Source organism: Rhipicephalus microplus, unplaced genomic scaffold (genome assembly GCF_043290135.1).
Source record: "Rhipicephalus microplus isolate Deutch F79 unplaced genomic scaffold, USDA_Rmic scaffold_15, whole genome shotgun sequence".
NCBI lineage: Eukaryota > Metazoa > Arthropoda > Arachnida > Ixodida > Ixodidae > Rhipicephalus > Rhipicephalus microplus.
Genome location: NW_027464588.1, coordinates 3109876 through 3134921, shown reverse-complemented (window position 1 = coordinate 3134921; position 25046 = coordinate 3109876). Strand labels below are relative to the sequence as shown.

Here is a 25046-nt window from a genome sequence, read left to right as displayed (position 1 = left end):
AGCATGTAAGTGTGGCGGTAATTCATCAGGAGACGTCGTACATTCGAGAAACGCTGTTTATAGCTTGTTTTAAAAGTCACACTGAATATAATTTAAGCAATTGGGGCCAATAACTGTGCATGGGCTGTTAGAATGTCTGTCGCGTCTGTATCTGGAGATCACGAATGGAGCGAAGCACTTTTCACACAGTATTTTGCGCTGAAAGCACGACACACGTTGCAGAGTATATGAGCTGTCTCTGATGCCTCCGAAATAGCGCCCGTGCCAGCGATCGCGAGTCAAAGATCAAAGTTCACAATTGCTGCTATAACGACTCCCCCCCCCCCCCCCCTTGCGTTTCTTCATGCTTATTGAAGACGCGTGAGGTGTTCCTTTCTGCTAGAGTAGCAATCAATAGCAGGCCTATCATGAGGGGTGATGTTATCGCAAGTGCCTTCCATGCAAGGTTGATAGGTCAGCTCTGTTGATCTTGGCTTCAGCCACGTTCGTCACACCGGCACGTGTGCCGTTTGTCACCCACATGTGAAACATATGATGCAGGATGTTATCAATTCGTACATTACACATAACGTTAAGGTGACCGCAAGAACCAGTCAAGAATGTCTATTTAAGGGGGGACACGGGTCTTAAAAGGCCGAAAATCGCGAAGAAAAACTACTTTTCGAAGTTGGCATTTTCTGAATCTGCAACTATTTTTGCACTTATCTGAGAAATTTTAAGCTTCTCGCATCATTATTTCTAGCACAAAATAAATTTATAACACCCCTGTGAGATGAGTATAAGCACGAATAGACGCTAAAGTCGCGTTTTTTCCACGCCGTACCGTTGCCGTTACACATGAGCTGTCATGGCCATCTTGGTCTCGTTTGGAAGGGTCGTTCTTCATCTTCAATTTCCCGCCACCAGTGGTTCGCCTTGCTAATTGGTTTTTCAGCAAAAACGCATTATCGAGAAGCACCACCGCACGATTCTATTGGCTGCTTGGGGCACGTGACAAAACCTAGGCACCCGATTGGCCAAGTGGCGTTTCCAGCGTCTGCTTTTTCATCATGACGCACACACACATGTGCCATTTTGTCATGGTGCTGTCGACTGCCTGCCGCAGTAAAGACGTTCCTCGCCGCACTAATTTGTGAAGCGGGTGTGGCGATTGTTCGTCACACCCGCCATCCTCTCTGCCCTGCTATCACTCGGGACAGAGAGGATGGCAAACTCGCAGCGTTCAACGGCGGTCGCCGAGTCACCGGTGTAGGCCTAACTCACGTACGAGCCCGTCGGTTGTCGACAACGTCGCTGAAAGCGGCAGTGTTATGGAGCTTTAACAGTTACAGGACGGCAAGTTAAAAAGGAGAAGTGAAGCTACAAGAAATATCAATCTTTGCAACGATAGAACGGAAGCGCAGTTTTATCGCTGAACGTGCCGATGCTGCGGGTTCCCCCCATCTGACCTGAACTGCGTGACGGGTCGCCAGAATGGAGTTCGCCGTGCGTCGGCAAACAGCAGAAAATCAATCCGTTTATGGTGAACGTGCTCGCCGCTTGCGTAATGAAGGCTACTGGCAACAGGTAGAGTGCTCGTAACGACGCGTCCGGAAAGATGAACATATTGCGCCGCGGCAATCTTACGTGAAAAGGAAACTAACACCTCGCTGCTCTTAAAGCCTTGAAATTGATGAGCGAGTGCACGAGTTCGGTTTGCGACATCAACAACTCAACCTGGACAAGCCGGAAAACCGCTTTATTATAGGATGGATCGCCGATTACGCGCGCACATTCGTCGCACATAGGCGTCACCAAACTGCTTAGCGGCCTAGTCGGCAGACGAGCCCAATGCGACCGCATCAGCTCGCAAGTGTGCCTCTGCGGAAAACATGCAGCGGGTATTGAAAAAACGTCATTTAGGTGACGCAAAACAGAAGGGGCTACATGTCTGGTGCTTACTGAGAAAGCTGAATTTGCAAATCATTGTAAATAAACAGCTTTTCCATGCTACTGTCTGCCCAAAATTGGCTTGTTGTGTTTTTGCATTTCTCAGGATTCAAATTTTGCTGCAGTTGCAAACTTGTCTAAAAGATATCTCTGCCTCCAAAGCAGCTAGGACTGTCATTTTTCTTGTAGCATGTAGCTGTATCTTTAGTTTACTGAATGTTAGGTGTGAATTTTTGATTAACATATTCAAAAAATTTTTTTCCCAGAAATTGGAGCATAAAGTGGGCGTGTGTGCAACACTGAAGTGCAAGGTGCGACAAACCTTGCTAAAATTGTCAAATAAACTACCGTTGTGTAGCTTATGTTCGTTAGTATACAGACATGTGCCAATAGTAGCTCTGCAATACAAATTTCCTGTCTCATGATACCGGCAAACAATAGGTAACTAATTTTAGGATATCTCGAAAGCTAATTGGTTTAAAGGAACAGTAATTCCATTTTTGAAATCAGCATCAAAAACTCAATCACACTGTGAATTTTCTTTATAAACCCATAAAAATATCTGACATTTCGTTTCAAGTACAGTGTCCCCCCTTAATTGCTATCACAATAAATCAAAAGAGCTTTCGCCTTCGAGTCGTCTTGCAGTCGTTACCCTGTGAGGTTTTTTTTTGTACTGCTTAGGCACTAGGGAGGTTTTGGTGTACAGGTGTACACCAAAATGTCTCAGTCATATGCAGCTTCACTGCAAAAGGAAAAGGAAGCTTGTTAAACCATGTACTTCATTTCTGCACTCACTTTCCAACACTTTCGCAGAAGCTCGGTTGAAGCGTATCTCCCCATATGGGCAACACGGTGCATGCGCAAACTATAGTCTGAAAACACTGCGAGAATGCTTTTGCTCCAGCACAGAGGGGCCGAAAGAGAGGGAAGGGAGTGTCGGAGAAGGTTGTCTTTATGGGGCCAGTTAAGTGAAATCATGTTACGCCCATCGATAAAATCAATACTGACGACCCTCTCTTTCTCGCTGGAGTCGTCTTCTGGAATACATTTGGGACAGTACGAGTCTTTAGTATTGAGGCATTGTTGTACGTCGTAGCATTTGTCTACCGTGGTTTCTGATAACCACATAGGTATATTTAGAATGTTATTTTATAAAGCACAATTTTAGTGAAACACTGTGCTTTTTATTTTCTTTGAAAATAATCGCTGATCGAGTTGTTCCAAAATGCTGAACTGCATGACGCCATTGTTGTCGCATCATCGAGTAGATTAAGGAGTGCTCCCAAGATGGTTGGCTAGATGAGATTTACAATGAATCGAAATACTTCTAGCTTTTCACAAGAACCCCGAAATAATTATTCATGTCACTGAGTGTAAATGCAACTTGCTCCTCCAGTGTACTCCAAAATGTGAAGTTAGCTGCTCCAGAGTGCTCCCAGATGCAAAATTACCTCCTACATACAAGGTACTCAAAAATTGAAGTTGTTGCTCAGAAAATCGTTCCTCATCACAAGGCCTCAGTAGCAACAATGACATATTGGTGGATGTGTTCTTGATGTGCTTTTTGTACGCTATATATAATTGCTGTGTAATTGTTGCATTTCAGGTATTTTTCAGTTTTGGTTAATATGGAAATGTCGTTGCACTCCATGGAAGTTGTAAACAGGCTAACAACCGTGAGTATGGAGTTAATAGTCTTTTTTTCCAAGTACAGTCTTCTTGCACACATTTAAGTAAGCATCGTCTGTGCAATAGTCCTGTCTGCTTGAGACAGATTTAGTGGCACGTCCGCAGCAGCCGTACAGACGCAGCCTCCCATTGTAAATGGCTGGCAGGCTGTCTCCGTACGACTGCTGCAGAGGCGCAACAAAATCTAGATTATTGCACCACTCTGTATTGTTACTACAAGTCAGCATGGAACTTGCCTTAGTGTATCTGCAGTGTGTGATGGCATTATTGATAGACAGTGGTTGCAATGCGATATTGCTTTGCTATAATAAGAGAAATACAGTACTGTCATATGCTAAGCTGTTCAGCGGGCATTTAGTTGAAGCAAGTTGTGTCAAAAGACCTTGACACCGAAATTGCAACCTAGAAAACAATTGGGCTGTTTGATTGCTGTGCATACTTGGGCACATCTGATTGATCGTTAGTGGTGAACATTGCCTTAAACGTGTGTACAGTTGAATACGGTCATATTGAACCCAGATATTTTGAATTTTCGAGTATATTCAACTCCTCACAAGTTATCCCCTTGAAATCCCTTTGTAAAAGTATAGAAATTCGCAGGTTATATCGAACAGTATTTTTACCCGCCTTCGGGTATATCGAACACCGCGCAAGCTGGAAGGTGCGCTTTGGCACTCCCCTTCCATGCGATCACTCTGGCAGTTCAGCTCCGCGCGCGAGTTGGAAGGTGCAGTTTTGCACTCGCAGCGCCCAGCGACCTCCGCACGGTACCACGCCTCCGCCAAAGCCTAAAACGTTCAAAAAAAAGGGGGAAGGTGAGAGGGCTCGGGTACACAATCTCTCACTTGCGGAACGGCTTTTTTTTTTTAAGACCATAGTCTTTCTTGGGCACCTTCGACACAAAAATTTTGGTCTATCTGTCTGTCTGTTCGTTTGTCTGTTTGTCCATCCTTAACGGTATCGTGCTCTTTAAACAACACCAGGAGATACCCCAAATGGCGGACCTCATCCGCAGCACCCACCAATGTTGCTCGAGACTCAGCGTTCATACTTGTGCGATTGTTTAAAAAGCAATAATCGCGCATATCGGAGGCACCGTAACACGTATATATGTAGCACTTATCATTTGCAGATTAACATTTGCAGATTAACATCTGCACGTTAATCTCCAAATGTAGCACTTATCACGCTGCACTGACCATGCCACGCTTGCGCGAAAAGGAGAGTGTTTCCAGCGCTTTGCTAAAATGAGACGGTAGTGGCACCTACCCGTCGCCTTGCGTTCTACACCTTGTCACCTTTGAGACGGCTCAGAGCCAGGCATTTCGTTTTTCAAGATAACTGCCAGATAGCGGTGGCCTGACTTGATGCGCTTGTTCGCCTCCGCTGCACGCTCGAGGCACTCTAATGCAGCGGCTCCAGAATACTATTCACCAATTTGTTGCGCAGAACATCAAATAACTGTTTTGTTCAATCTCTCCAGGCGCAAGGCTCTCGTCTTTCGACGACATTTGCAGATTAACGTGCAGATACGAGGCTATTTTTTTTTTTCGTTTCTCTTTCTCTCTTTCATGCTTTCTCAGCACACCCATCGGCTCGGAGAGCAGGAACAAAGGAGCAGACGTTCTCCTCCTTTCGTCTTTTATTTTTTGTTGCTGTTTTGAGACTTTTGATCAGCCAACCACAGCGTGTGCCTTTTACTGTTGCCCTCGCATGTGGCCATCACTTTGCGAGCGCTTTCTTGCTTTCGCATCGCCTATGTACCACCACATGGGCAGCATTTTTATTTTTGTGTGCGTGGTGTGCTAAGCCACTGTGGACTCCTTGAATTGTCGACTTGTCGTGCAGCTATGGTCAGCGTCAATAAGCGCTAGCCCCTTGACTTTGCGACGAAGTTGAAGGCTAATCAGCATGTTGAGGCGGGCAACAAATATTCGACCGTCGCGGACATCTTCAGGATACCACGGAGTGAGTACTTCGTTGAAAAACAAAGCAGATATCAAAACAAAAGGAGCGGAGCAGCGAACGTCGGGAGCATGTCATGTGCGCACTCTATGCCTGGTTTCTAGAAGTGCGCATGAAGAATATTCTGATGGATGGCCCGATGCTGATCCCCAAGGCCAAATGATATGCCGCTGCAGTTGGTGAAACAACTTCGTCGCCAACAGCGGGTGGCTTCACCGATTTAAGCTGCGCTACAACATCATTGGCAAAACCAATTCTGGCGAAAGCAAAGCTATCAGCAGCCGGGACATCCAGCAGTGGATGTTGAAGGAGTGGCCGGAAATCTCCGCGGAGCTTTCTCCCGCTGAGATCTTCAAGGCCTGGTGAGACATGAAGACGGACACAGAGGTCAACTGCTTTCGCAAGGCAGGCTTCAAGCAAGGCAGGCTGCGAGAAAACGGTGAGGACGAGAACGAGCGCATAGAAGATGCGTTTTGCAATTTGTTGTCCCACTTCCCGGCAGCAGTTCCACACGAAGTGTCTGCGGACGACTTCGTGGAAGCGGACTGCAGTGTCCAGGCCGACAGCTCATGTGACGAGGAGGATCATCTGAGCCAGGCACTGGCTACACGGGCGGAGTGCGTACTCCACCACTGAAGTGGCGGCAGCGTGTGGCATCATTATGGAGGGAACCAGGCTGTTGCACCTTGACAGCCTTGATAAGATCGGAACTAGCATCTTCAACATTTCAAAAACAAAGAAGCAGGCCAAGGTTAGCTATCTTTTTTACACTAATAAATCATTCTAGTGTGGCGTGTGTGCCGAAATAGCTGTCATTCTTGAATGCGCCTATTTTAAGTGATGATCCCCTACAGGAAAGCTCTCGAAGCGGCTATTTTTTTACATCAAATTTTTCATATATCGAACTAATGCGCGATCCCTTTCGAGTTCGATATATCCGTGTTTGAGTGTGCTTGAATTTGAGATATATTAATTTGGCTTAAAAATAAGTGTGGGTGGCTCATAGGAGGTCGTAACACTTCTTGGCACCGCCACCGGTATGATGCAGAGAGGCCTCTCTGTGACACTAAGGGAGTAAAGTAAGTGTTGAAGATGTCACGGACAAGATTGCGGGGTGCACACAATTGACTGGCTCCCAACAGGGGCTACTGGTCTTTGCCCCTATGGCTCATTTGTTGGCTGCTTTCGATGAATTCTTTAATTTTCCTCCCTTGGGTGTGGGGGGGAGGGGGCACATTGTTGACAGTCTAGTGGGTTTTCACGTTTTTCACACTTCTCACATTTTAAAAAAATGTGCATAGCTTTCACCCGATATTTCGAGGTTATCCGTAGCACGACCTCTGTACCGTGGTCGTCGCAGGTGACTACATCTTTATCATGGTTTTATTATCATGACATTTTGCTATCCGCTATCACTACGCATATCTCACGCCACTGTCATGATTTTATTACTTCCATGTTTTAACCTGCGTTAGCGCGAGGAATTTTAAGGCCCCTTCACAGCCACGCATCATATCATTGTTCATATCTGTAGTCAATTGAAGTGGCGCTCTTTGGCCATCAATTGGCCCTTGTGCCATTAAAGCTACTCATCATCATAGTGAGTTCTTAGCAGGTGAGTGCGCTGTGTGTCATTTCATCATTGACAGAAAGCTTGGCAGGAGAACGTACATGGTCTTTCACACATTAACTGATACCACAGTACCTACGGAATTTCATTCTTTCTGGTCCAAAAAGTTCTTTCTTAACGTCACTTAAGCTTGAACGCACGTTGTCCAATGGCACTCCTCTGTAGTGAGTTGTTATTTTTTTATAAGTTTAGTGAAGTGTTGCTGAAATTGGGGTTGATTAATGATGCTAGCATTAATTACACGGTAGGTTAGAATAGTTATGGTTCACTTTCTGAATTATTGTACAGAAAGGTGCTAAGTAAACATCAAAGTGACAGGCAGATTTTGGCTGTCAGGGTTCCACTGAAACAGTGTGGAGGACAGGTTAAGATAGTGAGAACACAAGAGCACTCTCTGTTTTTGTAGATTAACTAAAGATTCATGTTGCAATGCAAAATATCATATTTACTCGCATAATTAACCCACCTTTTTTTAGAAATGTTGATGCCCCTTAGGGGTGAGGGCTCATTACATGGGAGAAAAAAAGTTGAGGGAGTTGTCAAAGCGAAAATTTTGTATGAGGGTTCTTAAACACGCACTGTTAAACCGCTGCTGGCTTTCGATTCGGTGCAAACTATGGAGTCTCTGTTCGAGAAATTCGCTCTTCACAAAGTAAACCTGTCCTTATTTTTTTCTTTTTGGCCCGCAAAATGTGCAATGCATTTTTTGTAAGTGGAGTGTGATTTTGTCCCCCGCTTTTGATTTTGTCCCCCGGCAGGTGCCCGGCACGTACGGCGCGACTTCATGCACGTTGCAGGTGCAACTTAGGCCGTCGGTGTGGTGGGAGCGGTTGAGCTTTGTATTTCCCTTTGTTTTCGTGCCGCTGTGTTTGCGTGGCACTATAAGCTGAAGGTTTGTTCTGCGTTCGACAGATGGCACTATGCCGTAAATTGTGCAACTTTTAAAATCCGGTCAATGCCGTCCATGCTCGCTCTGCTCACAACTGTTTAGTATGGTTGTTAAACTATGTTTTGACATTTATGGTGTCACTATTATATGATATAATGGTGTGATATAATGTTGTTTCAATAGTCAATGGCCCTAGCTATCACATTGAAATAAAATGCACAAATACATTAAAAAACACATCTTTTTTTTTCTCAAGGACCAAAGTGGGTGTGGATTCATTATGCGAGTAAGTACGGTAACTAGGGAAAACAAAAGAACGAGCCCCTTATTCTACTTTTTGCCACAAATTTTTGCTTAAGCTATGCACTGACTTGCCCAAGCGAATATTCCGCTATTTGAGACTTTTAAGGTGAAATACCATCGAGACAGAGCAGTGCCCTGGTTCACGTGAGCAAGTTTGTCAGTATTATCTTACCAATTTGTGCAAGCCTACCATGACAAAAAAAGTGTTAATCTCAACGATAAGCTTAATTTGAGGTGATTGATGCACATCATCAATGCCGAAACAAAACATGAATGGCCACACTGCCAACTATAACTGATTTTGTATGTATCAATGAAGGCAAAATTTTAGTTCAATGCAAACCATGGTGCTTTGAATAGCATGATACAGGAATGCTGAACATGGAGTCTAGCCCCTTTATAAGAGACACTGTGATATAGAGACAAATCGGTATAAGAGACACCAGTATGCCTACAGTAAAATAGGGGGATATGAAAATGCATGCAAGCTTTCCTGCTTATAAGAGACACCTCGTATAAAAGACTAGAATTGCTGGCCAGAGCTTGCCTTTTGTAAGGGGGTTTAACTGTAGTATTTTTTAGGGGTGTACGAATATTTGAACTTTCGAATGTTTTTTTAATAGTGTTTGCTGTTGGATTCGATTTGGATTGGAATTTCGACTATTTGAACTTCCCGAAGACAAATACAGTGGACGCTCAGTAAACGGAACCTGAAGGGACCGAAAAATTATGTTCCATTTGACAGGAGTTTTGTTTACTGAGAAGTGAACGTTGGTGCAGAATGCAAGCCCGAAACCAAGCATTACAGAAGCAATAGTTCCTTTTAAGCAGTAGTTCCGTTTAACACATTTCCGTTTACTGAGATTCTACGGTAAAGTTAACGTCTGATGGACCTCTCCCTGTTTGCGAAAATTGTGACGTCACCGCCCTCAGTGAAGGTGCTGGTTGCAAAAAAAGTTCCGCCGGCGGGATCTTTCTGCATAGCATTGCTGCATGGATCCACTCTGCTTTGATCGAAGTTTATGCGAATCGCGATTTTCTAAAGTCACAGCTTTTAAAGAAAATGGTCACTGCCTATGTGGTGTTTTGCTCATTATAGATGGCAGCCATAAAAAAAAATCGTGTCTTTTTTTTAAAACAAGCCAGTCACCATGAACATGTTCAAGGTGACTGGCTCGTTGAGAAATATTTGCATGGATGTGCGCTGAAGTTTCAAACGAGGTACAGCATTGGCGGCAGCAGGGTTTCAAACTTCGAGTTGCTGTGCGCAAGCTCACTGGTAAGATTCTCACTCACTACATGAAATTCTGATTGGAGATGAGAAGAAAAAAAAAGAAGGATGTGGGAGCGCTTTTTTAATGTGCGTCTGGCCGATGTTAACAGATCTTTGGGGAAATTAAAGCAACGTTCTCCCATACGGCGTTCCTCGTATCCCTCTGAAAATTGATGCAATTTTAACCCGTTAACTTAATTACATACATAAACTTCCACAGTTACCTCACTCTATCAGATGCTTACAATGTGTGTGCGCCCACTTCCTTAACTCCTTTACCCCTGATACAAAAAATTGGAACACGCATTGTCAGTTCATCAAGACCGAGACTCTCCAGTGCTTCCATTAACTCTTTTGTTATCATGCCTGTTCAAATCGATCACCGGTGATCGACACTTTTGGATCATTGATTTTGTTATGATAAATTTGCTTATCGTGCACTTAGCACTTTCTAGTAGTTAGTCCAGTCACTCAACTTTTAAGATCAATTTGAATTGATTAGCAGTTATCCACAAGACTGGAAAATTGGCAAGGTTATCCCAGTGCATAAATCAGGAAATGCAGATCATTTCGCCATTTTTCGTCCCATATCTTTAACATGTACTGTATGCAAAATACTAGAACATGTCATCATCAAACACATTAAGTCATTTCTTCAGAGCGAAAACATTTTATCGCGATACCAGCACGGCTTTATGCGAGGTTTATCTACTGTAACACAGCTAGTAGAACTAACACTTGATATATCGAACTGTCTTGATAATGAGAAACAAATTGACCTAATCTTCCTAGACGTTTCGAAGGCCTTCGATAAAGTATCTCATGTAAAACTACTCCGAAAGCTGGAATGTGTGCTTGGGGCACAGTCATTGTTACTTGGGTTAAAGATTACCTAACTAATCGCCTGCAGTACATAGAATTCAACAATAAGACATCCCCAATCACACCGGTATCATCAGGAGTTCCTCAGGGTTTTGGCTCCTATTCTCTTCCTTATTTTTATTAATGATTTACCATCACAAGTACCAGTTAACATAAAACTATTTGCAGATGATTGTGTGATTTACAGCGAAATTAGCACAATTCAAAATAGCGTAGCTCTACAAAACGCCCTGTCGAAGGTATCCGATCCGGTGCAAAGAGAATCAAATGCTGTTGAACTCCAAAAAGTGTTCGCTCCTGACTGTAAGCAGAAAAAGAAATATTTCTGAAATTCTTTATAATATCAACAATAACCCCCTTGCGCGGGTAACGGAGCATAAATACCTAGGAGTTACATTAACCACCGATTACAGATGGGAATTGCATATCGACATCACTTCTTCAGCATTGAAACGACTGTTTATGCTTTGACCACAGCTGCGACAGGCCCCACCTCACGTAAAGCTGTTGGCCTACACGACATATGTTCGGTCCGTGCTTGAATACGCCAATATAGTCTGGGCCCCTTTTAATAAAGAATTAATCAAAAAGTTGGAAGGTGTCCAAAGAAAAGCGGTAAGGTTTATCTTTAGCCGATATAAAATGAGCGACTCTCTGACAGAGCTACTAAAACAAGCTGGCCTGTTCACCCTCGATAATAGAATCAAAATAGCCAGATTAAAATTTTTGTATGAACTAATTCACGGTCACCTAAAATTAGAGGTCTCAGACTATATATCCGTAGATCGATCAAGGCTAACCAGGCTAAAACATCCCCAAAGGCTAACAGAATACTGGTTCAACGTTGACTGTTTCAAGTACGCTTTCTTTCCATTAGCAATAAGGGAATAGAATTCTCTTGGCAACTCAATAACTGGTACCACGAGTTTAACAGAGTTCTTAAGGATGGTAGAAAACCAAATTGACATGATGTGACCATAAGTTGTTATCACCGAGTGAATGTGTGTATCAACTCATTTGTGTTTCATCTTATCACTAAATCATGAATTTTTGTAAAGATTTGTAATGAAAAGGTTTTCTTTTTTTGTAATCCCTTATGCAGAGGAATGTTGTAACCTGTAATATCAAAAACTGTACGGTATGTTACTTTTATAAAATGTATGCGTTCCTTGTCGATACTTATTCAATGAAGAATGTATAATGTGTACTACACTCCACCGACCGTGTAACCCCACATTTCTTGAAAATATCTGACATGTACTGTACGTATGCCCTTCCTGCGAGAATCCCATGAGGGATTGGCAGTATGTTTAAATAAATAAATAACTTTGCCCGTTTTGGCAACGTAGTAATTTTTGACAGACCTATGCGCAAACCAATGTGCGTGTATTGTTGAAAAAGTGCACTAGGCTGGCGAACTTGACAGAAGTGCTTGCCCCTCATGATAATGCTACAGTAACATCGAAGTTCTGCAATGGAAAAAACCTTTGCAAGCCTATTATCGAATTGAAGTATCAGCTTCGCAATTTGACATTGTTGAGCAGGAATAATTGCCAGAAATTTATGCCAGATAATAAATATAGGGCTGTTCTTAAGAGTTGGGGAAATTTGTTCCACGAAAAATATTTACGAAGGTCCACCGCGCATTTAAAGTGACGAGGTCACCTTCTCTGACAGTTTCCAGCTGCTTTGGTTTTGCTTGCATTGTTATATCAGACACAGGATCGCATCTAGTGTCACTAGTCGCTCCTATGATGTCATCGTCACGCACACATGGGTGCGCACCTGCGTTGCAAAAAACATGCGTCGCTCAAAACTGTGTTGCGACCACGCCTGAATTGAGTGAGGACGAGGTTAGAGTCAGAGAACGACAGCACCTCAGCTTTATGGTGATGGATGTTTTGCGTCAGCCTGAGACATCTGCAGCCATTCATGGATTCGTTTTGATTACAACCTCAAGTTGTCATCTCTGCCGCAAGTGTGTAGTTGATGACCTTTGTGCACAATCCTATAGCCCCTATAGTTATGTGTGAGGTCCACACGTGCTGGCGGTGTGCTGGCGCCGGCTGCAGAGACAAGAAGGCCACTGGAGCACATCATGGCTCTTACCAAGGAGCAGCACGAAACCTTTTAGAACTGTGTGCAATATTGTTTTTTTAATATGATGTGCAAAATATGCAAAGAAATATGCGTAGATGTTTATATCGGAAAGCCAATCTATGCGGAGTGAGGTGACGCGAGACGAAATAGCAAAGTTCATTAGACATCTGATTTATATAGGGATTATTCACATCACGGGCATAAATCCTATATTGAAACATCTGCAGGCACTTATCACAAGACAACAAGAATTCACTGAGAAAAGTGTATGAGTACATTTGCATCTCACGAAAATCCATGCAATGCTTCATCGCGTGGCACGAGCAACGAAGCAGCACCATGATTCTGATTTTGTGAGTCTATGTGAGGAGAAACATTTTGTACAACATTATTTTTTGTACTGTTCCTGGGTCATTTATCCACAAAATGTATATTCCGAATTATCTTCGTTTTCAGTATTTTTGCATATACACTCAAACCTCGTTATAACGAAGTTGAAGGGGAGCCGCAATGATTTCATGATATTCATTATTTTCTTATATTGATTATAGCAGTCATGCTAAGATGGGTGCACATCAATAAGCATGCAAAGAAGGAAACCGCCTCGCCCCCCCGATGTACTGCTACGCGACCACGCGTGTGACAAAAAATAAATACAGTCGAATCTGAATAATTCGAAGGTTAATTCGAACTCACCCTGAGGCCCCGTAAAAGCTATGCGTATTCCAATGGGCGAAAATGCCCTGTAATTTCAACGCGCAAGCTCTTACGACGATAAATTCGAACATATCGCGCCCCAAATGCTCTAGGCACCATGCCCGATCCCGCGACGGCACTTCTCAACGCTGCTTGCGAAGAAGGAAAAGAAGAAAATGAAAGAAAAGACTGTGGCAGATCGTTTGCTCTCTTTCAAATGCTGATCTGCGACGCGCCTGTGTCACGCCTTAACTCTTTTCCCTTTTCCGTCTCTGCACGTAGAGAACCTTCTCCTTTCAAGGCCGCGTGCGGAGAGAGAGAGAGAGAAAAAATTGGCTCCGTATTTGCATGTTACACTGCAAATGTCGTCTATTAAATAAGAAAATTGGTGAGTGGTTTTCTAAAGGCGCTGCGTTAGAGTGCCTTGACGGTGCAGCGGAGACGAACGAGCGCATCAGGTCACGTCACACGTGAGACATGAGCGCTATATGGCTGTTATCTTGGAAAATGAAGCGCACGCGCCCTGAGCGCCCGTCTCGGAGGTGATAAAGTGTAGAACGCAAGGCGATCGATAGGTGCCACCACCGTTCGTTTTAGCGAAGCGCTGGAAACACTCTCGTTTTTGCGCAAGCGTTGCATGGTCAGTGCAGCGTGATAAGTGCTACGGTCCTTAAAATTACTTTTGTATGCCTTTTCTAGTAAAAGGCGCACATTCAGAATATCAACGTGTTGTTATGGTGTCTCAGATATGCCCAATAATTGCTTTTAATTGACAATCACACAAGTGTGAACGCTGAATCTTGAGCAATATTGGTGAGCGCTGCGGATGGGGTCGGCCATTTGGAGTATCATTTCGTCACTTTGGTGCCGTTTAGGGTACCGTTAAGGGCAGACAAACAGACAAATTTACAGACTGACCAAACTTTTTGCGTCGAAGGTCCCCAAGAAAGACTATCGTTTTTAAAAGGAGAAAGCTGTGACGGAGAGTCCTCCTTTCTCGGTGCAGAGGGTAGCAGCCAAGATGCAGTGGTTGCCAAGTGAGGAGAAAATCGCTTTGCACTGCGGTGGCGCTTCTCGGTCATGTGACCCGCTGAGCGCTTCTTTAATCCTCTTGCTGGCTGTTTGAGTAGGACGGCTCTCACGGCCATGAGGGGCGTGGCTGTAAGTTTGGCGCGTGAGTTTTGAAAGAGCCACACCGAACAAGCATCAAACTCCGCAGGAAACGATATACTTAACACACTACGGTAGTTTTTGTTAAAGACTATTTGATAGACTAATTATAATTTGTTATATCTATTTACCAGTTATTTTACTTCGTCACAACGAGGTTTAAAATGCTTGGTTCTCAATGGAGCTTTCTAGGGGAATTTAATTTAATTCGTTATATCTATTATTTCATTATATTTCATTGCATAACTATGAGATTTGAGTGTATATTGTTTTTTATTCCACTGTTTACTAGTTGGCGACCGAAATATCTACACTTTGCACATTTTTCTTCTATATAAAATATTTTTTGTTGGTCTACAACATATATTTTTTGCAAAGAACATTTTATTGTGCAAAGTTTGGTATGCTGCAATGCGTGCTTGAGTACTTTTTGAACTGGCAAAAACGATCTTCCAGAGACATATGAAAAACAACCATTTTCGCATGGTAACAAAAGAGTTGAGACGTATGGAGTCTCTGATAATGCAAGTTACACTTTTATTACGTTTGTGTTCACCCCGCCGTAGCGTATACGCAACGTCGGCAATGCTAAAGAACGCTAAACGTCGGCAATGCTAAAGAACGCTAATAGTTATGTGCAGCTGTATGTCAGCCCTGAGATTGTTTTTTTCCAGCGCGCAGTGCAAACGCTGACGTGTACGCACTCATAGATGATCATGTCAAATGCATATTTACTGTGACTAAAATGTCGAATGGTGATTTTTCGTTGACTATCGGTCACTGCCACAAGCCCACCACGAGTGTCAATGTTTTTGCAAACAAGATGCATCATGTTTCACACAGCACAAACTACACAATATTCTCAGTTTCATCATCCGCAAAGGTTAACCAATAACGTTGATGCCTTTCAACGCGCACTAGACGCTACAAATAACACTGCACATTTTTAAAGACGTTGCCGCTTTTTCTCGCACAGGCTGCCTCATGTGTTCGCTTCTGTATGTCAGCCAGTGTGGCAAGTTTTTTGTCATGCAGTTTACCTCAAACCCACATGTTCTATGACTCATACCACAGCTAATCTTGTAAGATTAAGATGAAGTTTATTTAAGCTTTAAAGAAAGAAAGATCTTGCTCCAAGCACCGTGTTACTATACCATGCTGAGACACCAGCAGGCGGGTTTTTCTAGCCGCCACCTTGCACATGTGCCACTGACATTGTGCTGTGACGTACCGTATATACTCGTGTAAGGGCCGCACTTTTTTTTCGAAAATTTTGCTAGGTGCGGCCCTTACACGAATCAGGCCGATTTAGTACAGGCAGTACAGGCCAAAGGTCTGTACTGTTTATGCAACAGTAGCAGAGTGCAAGAGTCACAAATGACATGCCAGAAATGTTTTTATTCGGATTCCATTTCGCTGTCCTCGTTCTCGGAGGAGCTCGCCTCGGCGTCCGCGTCTTCCCAGAGACGGTCATCTTCGGTGCCGTTCATGGAGTTCGAAATTCCCGTTACCTTGAAGCTTTTAGCAACTACTTCTACTGACATGGCACGCCACGCATTCAAAATCCATTCACACACCTGTTGGAGCGACGCCCGCTTCAGCCGTCCTGTAGGGGTCTTCTCGTGGACGCCTCCAGCCATCCATTCAGAGTAACATCGGCGAAATTCCACTTTGAATGGTCTGTTGACGCATACGTCGAGCGGCTGCAGCACACTCGTCAGGCCACCGGGAATGACGGCCAAGTCCGTACGAGTTGCGGCAACTCGGTTCTTGACGCGGTCGGTCAAGTGGCCCCTAAAGCTGTCCAAAACAAGGAGGGCTTTCCGTTGTAACAGCCCTCCAGGTCTGTTTGCCCAGACGGTCTTAATCCAGTCAACGACCAGTTCCTCGGACATCCAGCCCTTCTCTTGCGCACGTACGACGATTCCCTGAGGGAACTTCTCTTTTGGGAGAGTCTTCCTTTTAAATACGACGTACGGCGGAAGCCTCCTGCCGTCTGCCGTGATGCACAACATCACAGTGCACCTTTGGCGTTCTGCACCAGTCGTGCGCACAGACACACTTTTCGCACCTTTTAAATCCACTGTGGTGCTTTCCGGTGCATCGAACCACACAGGTGTCTGGTCCGCATTCCCAATTTGGGACAGGTCGTATTCATGCTCCCTCCTGAGAGCATTCACGAAGCGATGAAACTTAATGACGTGGTCTTCGTACTCGCGCGGCAGTTTTTGGCAAATCGTCGTTCGGCGCCGAATAGAAAGCTGGTTACGGTTCATAAACCGCGTAGCCCAGCCCCGACTTGCCTTGAATTGTGCCGGGGGTATTTCCATGTGGCGAGCGATGCTGAGGGCTTTGACGCGTATCATGTCAGTCGATACGGCGTAGCCGTCCCTTCGTGTGTCGACGACGTAGTTGACGAGCTCGCTTTCGAGTTGCGGGTACTTGCACTTTTTCCCGCGAAACGCCTTTCGGCTCCTGTTAGTAGCGGCGAGGGCATCTTTCTGATTCATCCAGTAACGCACGCGCTTCTCATCGACGTCGTACTTTCGTCCAGCTTCCCGCTTCCCGTGCTCCTCGGCATAGTCAATCACTTGCAGCTTAAATGCTGCAGTGAATGATCTCAGATGCCGGCCCATCGTCCGTCACGTGCGCTGGCTTCTGCAGGGTTCACTACAACCAACAAAGTGACACCGACGACACCGATCTGAAGTCGCGCTGCCAACGTATCGACACGATGCTAGGAACGATGCCAACAAAGAGGCCGCACAAGGCAAATATGGCGGCGCGCTGTCAACAGCGTGGTCGGCCATGACCTACTACACTCCTGACCTGTTCAGATAGCGGGGTTCCTATGGGAGCGCGTGTCCCCGCTCTCGTTCAACCGCTCACCATTGGTGGCGCTACCTATAACCTGTTCGTCTGTTTCTTTACGGTTGTTTTGTAGGCGCTGGTATAAGAATGCCTGCATTCTGTAGTGAACTGGCGGCATATATGTGACTATTTCTTCCCATACATTGCTGGTTAAGCAAGGTGTTCAGAGCGCTTGAGTATTTATAGCACACTGGTTGACAAACGTGGGAACCCGTAGATTTACACGATGTAGGGCAGCCTATGCGTGGTAGCGTGCATTTTATTGCAAAAAAATTCTGAATGTCTTTTAGTATTATTATTTCTGAATAATTCTAAATTTTGGATCATAAATACGCACTACGAGTGCTTTGTTGGTCAAAATTTGACCACAAAGAGTGAAGATGACGTCAGCGAGCAGGTGCTGACTAGCGCCACGCCGCTCGTAGGTGACGGCCCTAGCGGCAGAAGGTATGAACTAGAACGTGGGCGCTGGAAGAGGTGCTCTCTGGGCAGGTCAGGAGTGTAGTAGGTCATGGTGGTCGGCGCGTCGGCGGAAGTAGAATAAAAGCGGAAAAGCGTGCAGCGCCATCTGGCTGTAAATGAACTAACTACACTTTTCTGGCGGGACATTTTGAACTTTTGTTTTTTTTTTTCGAAATATCCGCTTTCAAAGTTGGGGTGCGGCCCTTACACGAGGGCGGCCCTTACACGAGTATATACGGTACCTCTGGAGAGATCTATTGGCAGTGGCCCCTTCAGATTTTTTTTTTTTTTCATGCTTTACCACATTACATTGTCACATTGCAGTGAAGTTGCCTCTCAGACTTTGGTACGGTAGCAAATGTATTAACTCGTGAAACCGCCGCTTTTACAGTATCCCCTTCATATTTTTAGTATGCTTGATTAGATTACATTATGGTATTGCGGTAAAGCTGCCTATAAGATCTTGCTACAACTGTAAATGGAAGGATTTTTGAAAGTGCTGGTTAGAAACTACGCGGCATAGTTGGGGGCTTTGATTAATTCTGTTTCAGCACAAGTCAGAAAAAAAAAAATGGAAGATTTGCAGCATTCAAAATATCAGATGTTTTGATACAAGGCATCTTAGCAACTCTGAATTCAAATGTAACACGTTTTGTCCACCAAATCTATGGGGCTTTCACAAAAGTTGAAGAGGGAAAAGGTGGAGGAAACAGTCTTTTCCTTTCACGTGTAGCGTGTTGTTGACACCACAGCGGTAGCTCCAAATATTGTAAATAAATATAATCTGGCTTCTGCATTGATGAAAACTTAAGTGGACGATGCAGCGCAGGGTAGCAGGGCCGCTAGAAGAGAGGAAAAAAAAAAGCTGTGTTCGATGAGTAAACCGTTATTGAAGGCACGTTGGTCTCTGTCTTCTACATAGTTAGGTGCCGAAACACAGGATCGAACCAGTGACCTTTAGATGCTTTAGAGGCTTTTGGGAACGTGTCATCCTCACCGTCACTCAAGCGATGCCTCGGTCGGAGAAGCTTGCGTTTCAACGCTCACCATGCTAGCAGAATTGAAGCGTCAGTTCAGTATCATCCGCTTACATACTTAGAGGATGACATCGCGTCAATGGGCACTCTTACATCACCCCACTTCTCAGTCGGCAAGCGTACCGTCACTCTGCCCAAAGTACGAAAAAATCTTGCCCTTAGCGCCACTCAATTCCACCTTCGAAGAAGTGCGCAGCATCAGGAACATCTACTTCGGTACCTGTGTAAGTGGCAGAAGGAGGAATGTTTTGCCTCCGCATGCCGACTCCCATAACAAGTGTACGCTGTCATCTACTGTGACACCCGACAACCATGTTCTAGTATATCTAAATACGCCGTCTCTCACGTGGAAAGTGGGTCGTGTCATTAGGGCGTTTGTGAGAAAAGATGTACGGTACTGTGCACACCTTCCTGAAAAAACTCTCAGATGGCTAGTAATTCCAACGTCCCGCGCGTGCAATGACTCTACCCCCTGAATGCACACTCTTGGAACGCGGTTGCGGAAAGATGATGAAAATTAAAGAGGATGATGCGGCGCTAGGTAGCAGGGCCGCTAGAAAAGAGGAAGAAGTAGTTGTGCACGATGAATAAACCGTTACTGAGAGCACATCAGTCTTTCTGTCTCCTACATGCATTGCCTCATCTTTGCTAACATAACTACGGAACACCGTCCCTACAACACTTCACCAACCTAGCCAAAAGGAACACTTCCTCGTGTTCCTGTCTTGTAAGAGTGGGCGGAAAAATCCTCCACAAGCTTTCTTATGTAGTTGTCATTCGAAGTATTTGAAAAGGAGTAAAGAAAATATTAAACAACTATATGAAAAATATTTGAATTCATTCTTACTCAGACCTTCATATTTGAATTTGCTTTTCACCTAAAATTTTGTGATTCACGCAGCTCTAGTATTTTTAAAGTGTATCAAATAACCTGGCAGTGGAGCCTGCGTCGAATTTAAGTCAACTCACAATTTCATATAGCTTATTTTGAAAAAGTATCAACTTGGGGGGAGGGACTGCTGGGCTAGTTAGTTTTTATATTGTAGTTAAATTATGGTAGCATAGGATAAAGACTGTGTGAACAGGCACAAAAGATGTGAAGGTGAGATGAGACTTTGAAAGTGAATTACAACCATTTGCTGTACAGCAATGATAATAAAAGCTATGGCTGTGAAATCTGCTTGGTATTTTGAAGGTAGATGTAGGTCACACAAGAGCTCAACTGTAGTTGCAGAAGGAGTGTTTAGATTTTTTTAGGAGCGAAGCTCCTTATAGCGGCACCCATTCGTCTCTCGTAGCCATTGTAGTGTGTAACAAGTTTAACATTTTGACCACCAAGGTGGTGCCGGTGAGAGATTTCTTCTTTACAATAAGAGCACTGTCTTTACAATAAAAGATAGTGCTCATTGTATATGCCATTGGCTGCTAAGGGGGACTGAAAGACAGGAGCATTCGGCTTTTAGTTAACGCGCACGCTGCGATCCCCATTAGCAGCCATTGGCATGTACATTGAGCACTATCTGACAAGAAAGGGTTGCTATGTTATACTTGCTGGGTGTAGCATCCTTAGTTTTAGAAAGGTTTAGCGAGCGTTGAGCCGCAGGGCCATGAATGCAATGAACTAGTATATGCCATGAACTCGAGGTGGTTAAAGGTGGGTGGTAGACCCGAAGGGCAGGCCGCAAGAAAGTGTGCGTGTGCCACCTCTCGTTTAGTTCTTGGAATGTCCGCTGCTTCTATATGGGGAATTTATGATAAAAAGATGCGAGATGGTGGTACTTGGAGTGTTGAATAGATGGACGAACGGACACACAGGCAGATGAATGGATGGACGCATGAACGGACGCAGGGGTGGATGCATGGACGAACGCAGGGACGGGCGCACGCACGGACGAGCGGTAGGACGCATGGACGGTCACACAGACGGATGCATCGACGGACGGAAGCAAGAACGAATGGACGGACGAATGCTTCGCCCCACTCTCCATCATTCACTCCGTGGATATGCTGCCATTTTTTTTCTACATATGTATTTTGTAATATCTACGATCTGCAGAGCATTGCAATTTTGTAAAAAGGTAGCCTGTGCTTTACAAAAGAGGAACTAAAATTGTGAGCTCATCACAAAAAGATTTTTGTTGTTTTTATGTTTGTCTTGTGAAAATTTACTCATATACCGTATTTACTCGATTCTACCGCGCCCTCGATTGTAACGCGCACCCAATTTCCACCGCGAAAAAAAAAAAAAAACGTAAGACATCGATTGCAACGCGCACCCATTTTTCTCGCTGGCCCGCACGATCACACCACTCGAAAAAACAACTCCTTTCGGGAGCGTCTTCCATTTAAATATCAGGTACGGGCGAAGCTTGTGCCCATCTGACGTTGTAGCGATCGGGCTATGCCTTGACCCAGCGAGTCATTTGCCACGCCGGATTAGTGCAAAAAGGACAGTCTCGCCATGTCTGGACGGAGGAAGCAACAGAGGCCGGCCCCACGAGACGTCGCCTGCTGATTGACAGCGGCGCCAACGGGATGGAATGTCGCCAAAGAGGGTTTTGGAGCCGCCACTCTATCTCCCGCCTGGGCCAGTCACGCATCGTTGGCGCGTTAACCGGCAGACGACGACGGCGCTGGCCAAAGGGCTCTCCCCAGAGGAATCCACGAACCGGGCACCCCTCGAAAGAGCGGCGCTTCTTTAATCCATTGTCAAGTAGCCGATCGGCTGACTGCCTAAGCCCGCCAGGCATTGTCCCGGAGTACGAGACGTAGTGTCGCCAAGACGCCACCAAGAGGACAACAGGGACGGCGTCTTCCTGGGGGAGACCGTGGCGGCTGCCGCGGATCGCCCCGCTAATTGAGCGAACATAATCGGCGGACCCTCTGAAGTATGCGGCCAGGATCGTGGGCACTCTCGACTAAAGACTCACACACGACGAGGGAGAGCCTTGCTGGCGCCACCAAAGTGCAGTGTTCACGTGGACCTTGCATGCTCGCCCCCCCTCACCTGTGTGTGCGTGATTGGTGGTCGACTCGTAGAGGAGGAGCCCGACAGGGCATAAAACGACGCGGCAGAGTGCTGGACGTCGCTCTGAACGATGTAAAGTTCAACCACCACGCTCGTGGTTTGTGAAACCACTAGTTCTTCTCTTCTCTTCTGTCATCTCGACAACTCCCTGTAATGATGTAAATAAATCCGTTAAGTTTGCTCAAAGCTCTCCCCTGGTCCTTGGCTCGACGGAGCGACGGCGATCGGCCCCGCTACCCGCAGACTGCGGTCGCCGCGAAGCGCTACAACTGGTGGCAGCGGTGGGATGCCATCATCAGCGACCTTCCTTCCCATCCCTAACAACTGGATGGCAAGCGGTTGGATGTGAGCCTGGAGGACGGAGAATGAACAACACGCCGAGATCATGGAGACTGGCAGCTGTGGACTGGTGAGTGCTGGCTTTGGTTTTTTGGTTGCCAGGCTGATAAGATAGAAGTGAAATCTTTTCGCTGGTAGAGGCTACCACAGAAGCAGTTGTTTACGGAACTTCTGGGTAGAGAGTGAGCTGCACCACACTAGTTCTCTGTCATGGATTGGAAGCGTTTGTTGAAGAGTCAGCTCCTGATTCTTGGGGAGGAGCTGGGAGCAGAAGTAAATGCGGGGATGAAGAAAGACGCAATTGTTAGCGCTATCGATAGCTTGAATCTGAGCAGTGAAGAGATTAAAGAAACATGGAGCGAGATTCAAAAGCGCGAGAAAAAGCGTCAAGAAAGGCGAGAGCAAGAGAGAGAACAGTGGAAGGAAACCCTAAAGGTAAAGCTGGAAGAGACAAGAAGATCAATACAGTGCCTTAGATGGTCTCAAGTAAATTCGAGGATCCATCCATTCGAAGAGGGCGAGGATATAGAGAGTTACCTAACCTCTTACGAGAATGTTTGCACAGACCTAGGGCTCGACGAAGACTATTGGTCTATCGCCTTATTGAGTGTCTTTCCATGCGACTTAATTGGTAGAATAGGGTACCTTTCCGAGGACGAGTTCAACAGTTACAATGTAGCTAAGGCAGCCTTACTGCGGTGCTTCGGCATTAGAGCTGACAGAAAGCAAATGGAGTACAAGCTCCCGAACGCTCCGTTGAAGAACGCGCGACGGTGTGCTGGTATTAAAACCAAGCCTGAGAGAGGTCCGCGTGTCTCTCATAGCACCAAGGTGAATAGTGAGAGCAAATGGGAGATAGAAAAACGGGAGCGAGGTGAAGAGTTCGAGCGAGCACTCAGCCTAGAGATTGAACTGTCAGAACAAAAAGTCGAGGCAACGCAGTGGAAGATTCAGCCATCCGCAAGTGTAGCGCACGAGAAGTGCGAGGTGCAGCCCAGAGCTTTAGAGAAGGCTAGCACGTGTGAACATAGCGGCGGATTCGAAGGCAAATCGAGTTTGAGTGCTGCGAATGAGGCTGCGCTGAGTAGAGAGGCCGACGAAGGCCAGAGCGAGTGCGACGAGGTGCTTTGCCAGTTAACTGTTAGCGAAACAGCTAGAATAGCTGTAGACAATCTGGCACAGACCTCAACTGTGTTTGTCGCGACGGTGGATCTTGCAAATGAGGTCGAAGTAGGCAAGAACACCGGAGAAAGCTCAGAAGCAGCGAGCGTAGAGAAGGGTATCAGTGCAGTTGCAGACAGCTCTCAGGAATGCGAGCAAGATTTTTCGAAGGGAAACAGCTGCATTGTTCGTAAGTGTGTTAACAAGTCCGCCGGTCTAGAGGGTGAGAATAAAGATGACCAGGTCAAAAATCATTTAGACCGCGCGACTGAGACAGCTGACGAAAGCTGTGAGAGGGTTCACGAGTGTGAGATGCGATCGGGAGGCTCGGAAGTGACACGCAAAAAGCAGCGCAGACGAAAGAGACGTCGCAAATCCGCGAGAAAGACGAACAGTACTACGCGTGTAAAAGAAGGCGCAAAACCTGTCAGCGTAGCAAATAAGAGCTTGGCAGCAGCGTCAAAATTACATTGCATGCGTCCGAGCGACCGGACGAAAAGCAAGAGGAAAGCGGGTTCGCGAATGGAATTGCGTGGAGAGCGCCGTTCTTTCCGTTCTATCCACAGAACGTTTCAGGGCGCACCTGAGTACAGCGTTAGCACAGGTGAATCGGCCAGACAGGGCGACAGAGCCAAGAAATCAAAGTGCCGAAACACTGTGGCAGGTGGTGCAGAGGCACCCTTGAGCGGTAAAACCATTGATAACTCAACCGGCAACGAATTCACCAGCGGTGCAGGACAGGTCGGTCGCAGACGTCGCCGGAAACGAGAGAGGCGTACGCGAGCGACAAAGCGAAGCGGTGAAAGAGGGGGCAATCAGCCGGGCGAGCGGCCCAAGAGTAGGTTACCAGCCAGTTCAAAGAAAGGTCCTTTGTGGCGTAAAGTAAGGTTCCAACGGCGGAAGGGTAGGCCCCAGCGCGCATCCCCGCGACGGAATGTACGCAGGAGATTTAAAGCTTTGCGGGAACGGGATTGTAGAAGGGGTCCTAGAGGAAAAGGAAAAGCCACAATAGCTAAGCACCACACGCGAGCTAGCCCAAAGAAAGCATGGCCACTCTGTCCCACGCATCGCTCCGGTCTCCTACGCCGAACTGATAGAAGACCGCCAAAATCGCAAATGAGGCGGAACGCTGCAGTTAAGCTTGTTGCTCGTGCACGTTGTCGTCTCGCGCGTTTTCAGAGTCGAAGACTACGACCGCCGCGTGTACGGCTGAAGGGGAAGCGACAGCTGTAGGAGGGAGAGTCGGACACAGGAGTTTATTTTGAAACATACTTGTTTGGTTATATTTGGTTTTAAAGTGGTGTTCCTGTGTCATCTCCACAGCTAGTTTGCTTGGACACTTTTTTCTTCCCTCTAGATTTTGTTTGCGTGTAACTTTGTCAAAATTTCGAGTTGAATTGTTCAGCGTTATGAGAAAGCAGTGGCCCGCATCAGTCAACTGACTGCGTGAAAGGAGTTTTCTTTAAGATACGAGCACGCAAGTCGCAAATGAAGATTTGGTACGCCCACTAGTTTTGAAAGCGCGGTAGCGTAGTCGAGCGGCGCCGGAGTTTCTATGCTTCGTGCCCTTTAGTTAAGCGCGGCATCGCATGCCGTCTTCAATAGAGTAAATGAGCAAT

General features: G+C 45.7%; 1 protein-coding gene across 1 annotated transcript in view; it reads left to right on the top strand.

Annotated features, from left to right (window-relative positions):
* LOC119174276 (CCR4-NOT transcription complex subunit 11) overlaps positions 1–25046 on the top strand; it is a 64024-nt gene that overhangs the window by 27931 nt on the left and 11047 nt on the right. Inside the window, exon 11 of the mRNA XM_037425119.2 lies at positions 3539–3608. Within this exon, the coding sequence (XP_037281016.2) occupies positions 3539–3608 (70 nt within the window). The remainder of the gene's footprint in view (positions 1–3538; positions 3609–25046) is intronic.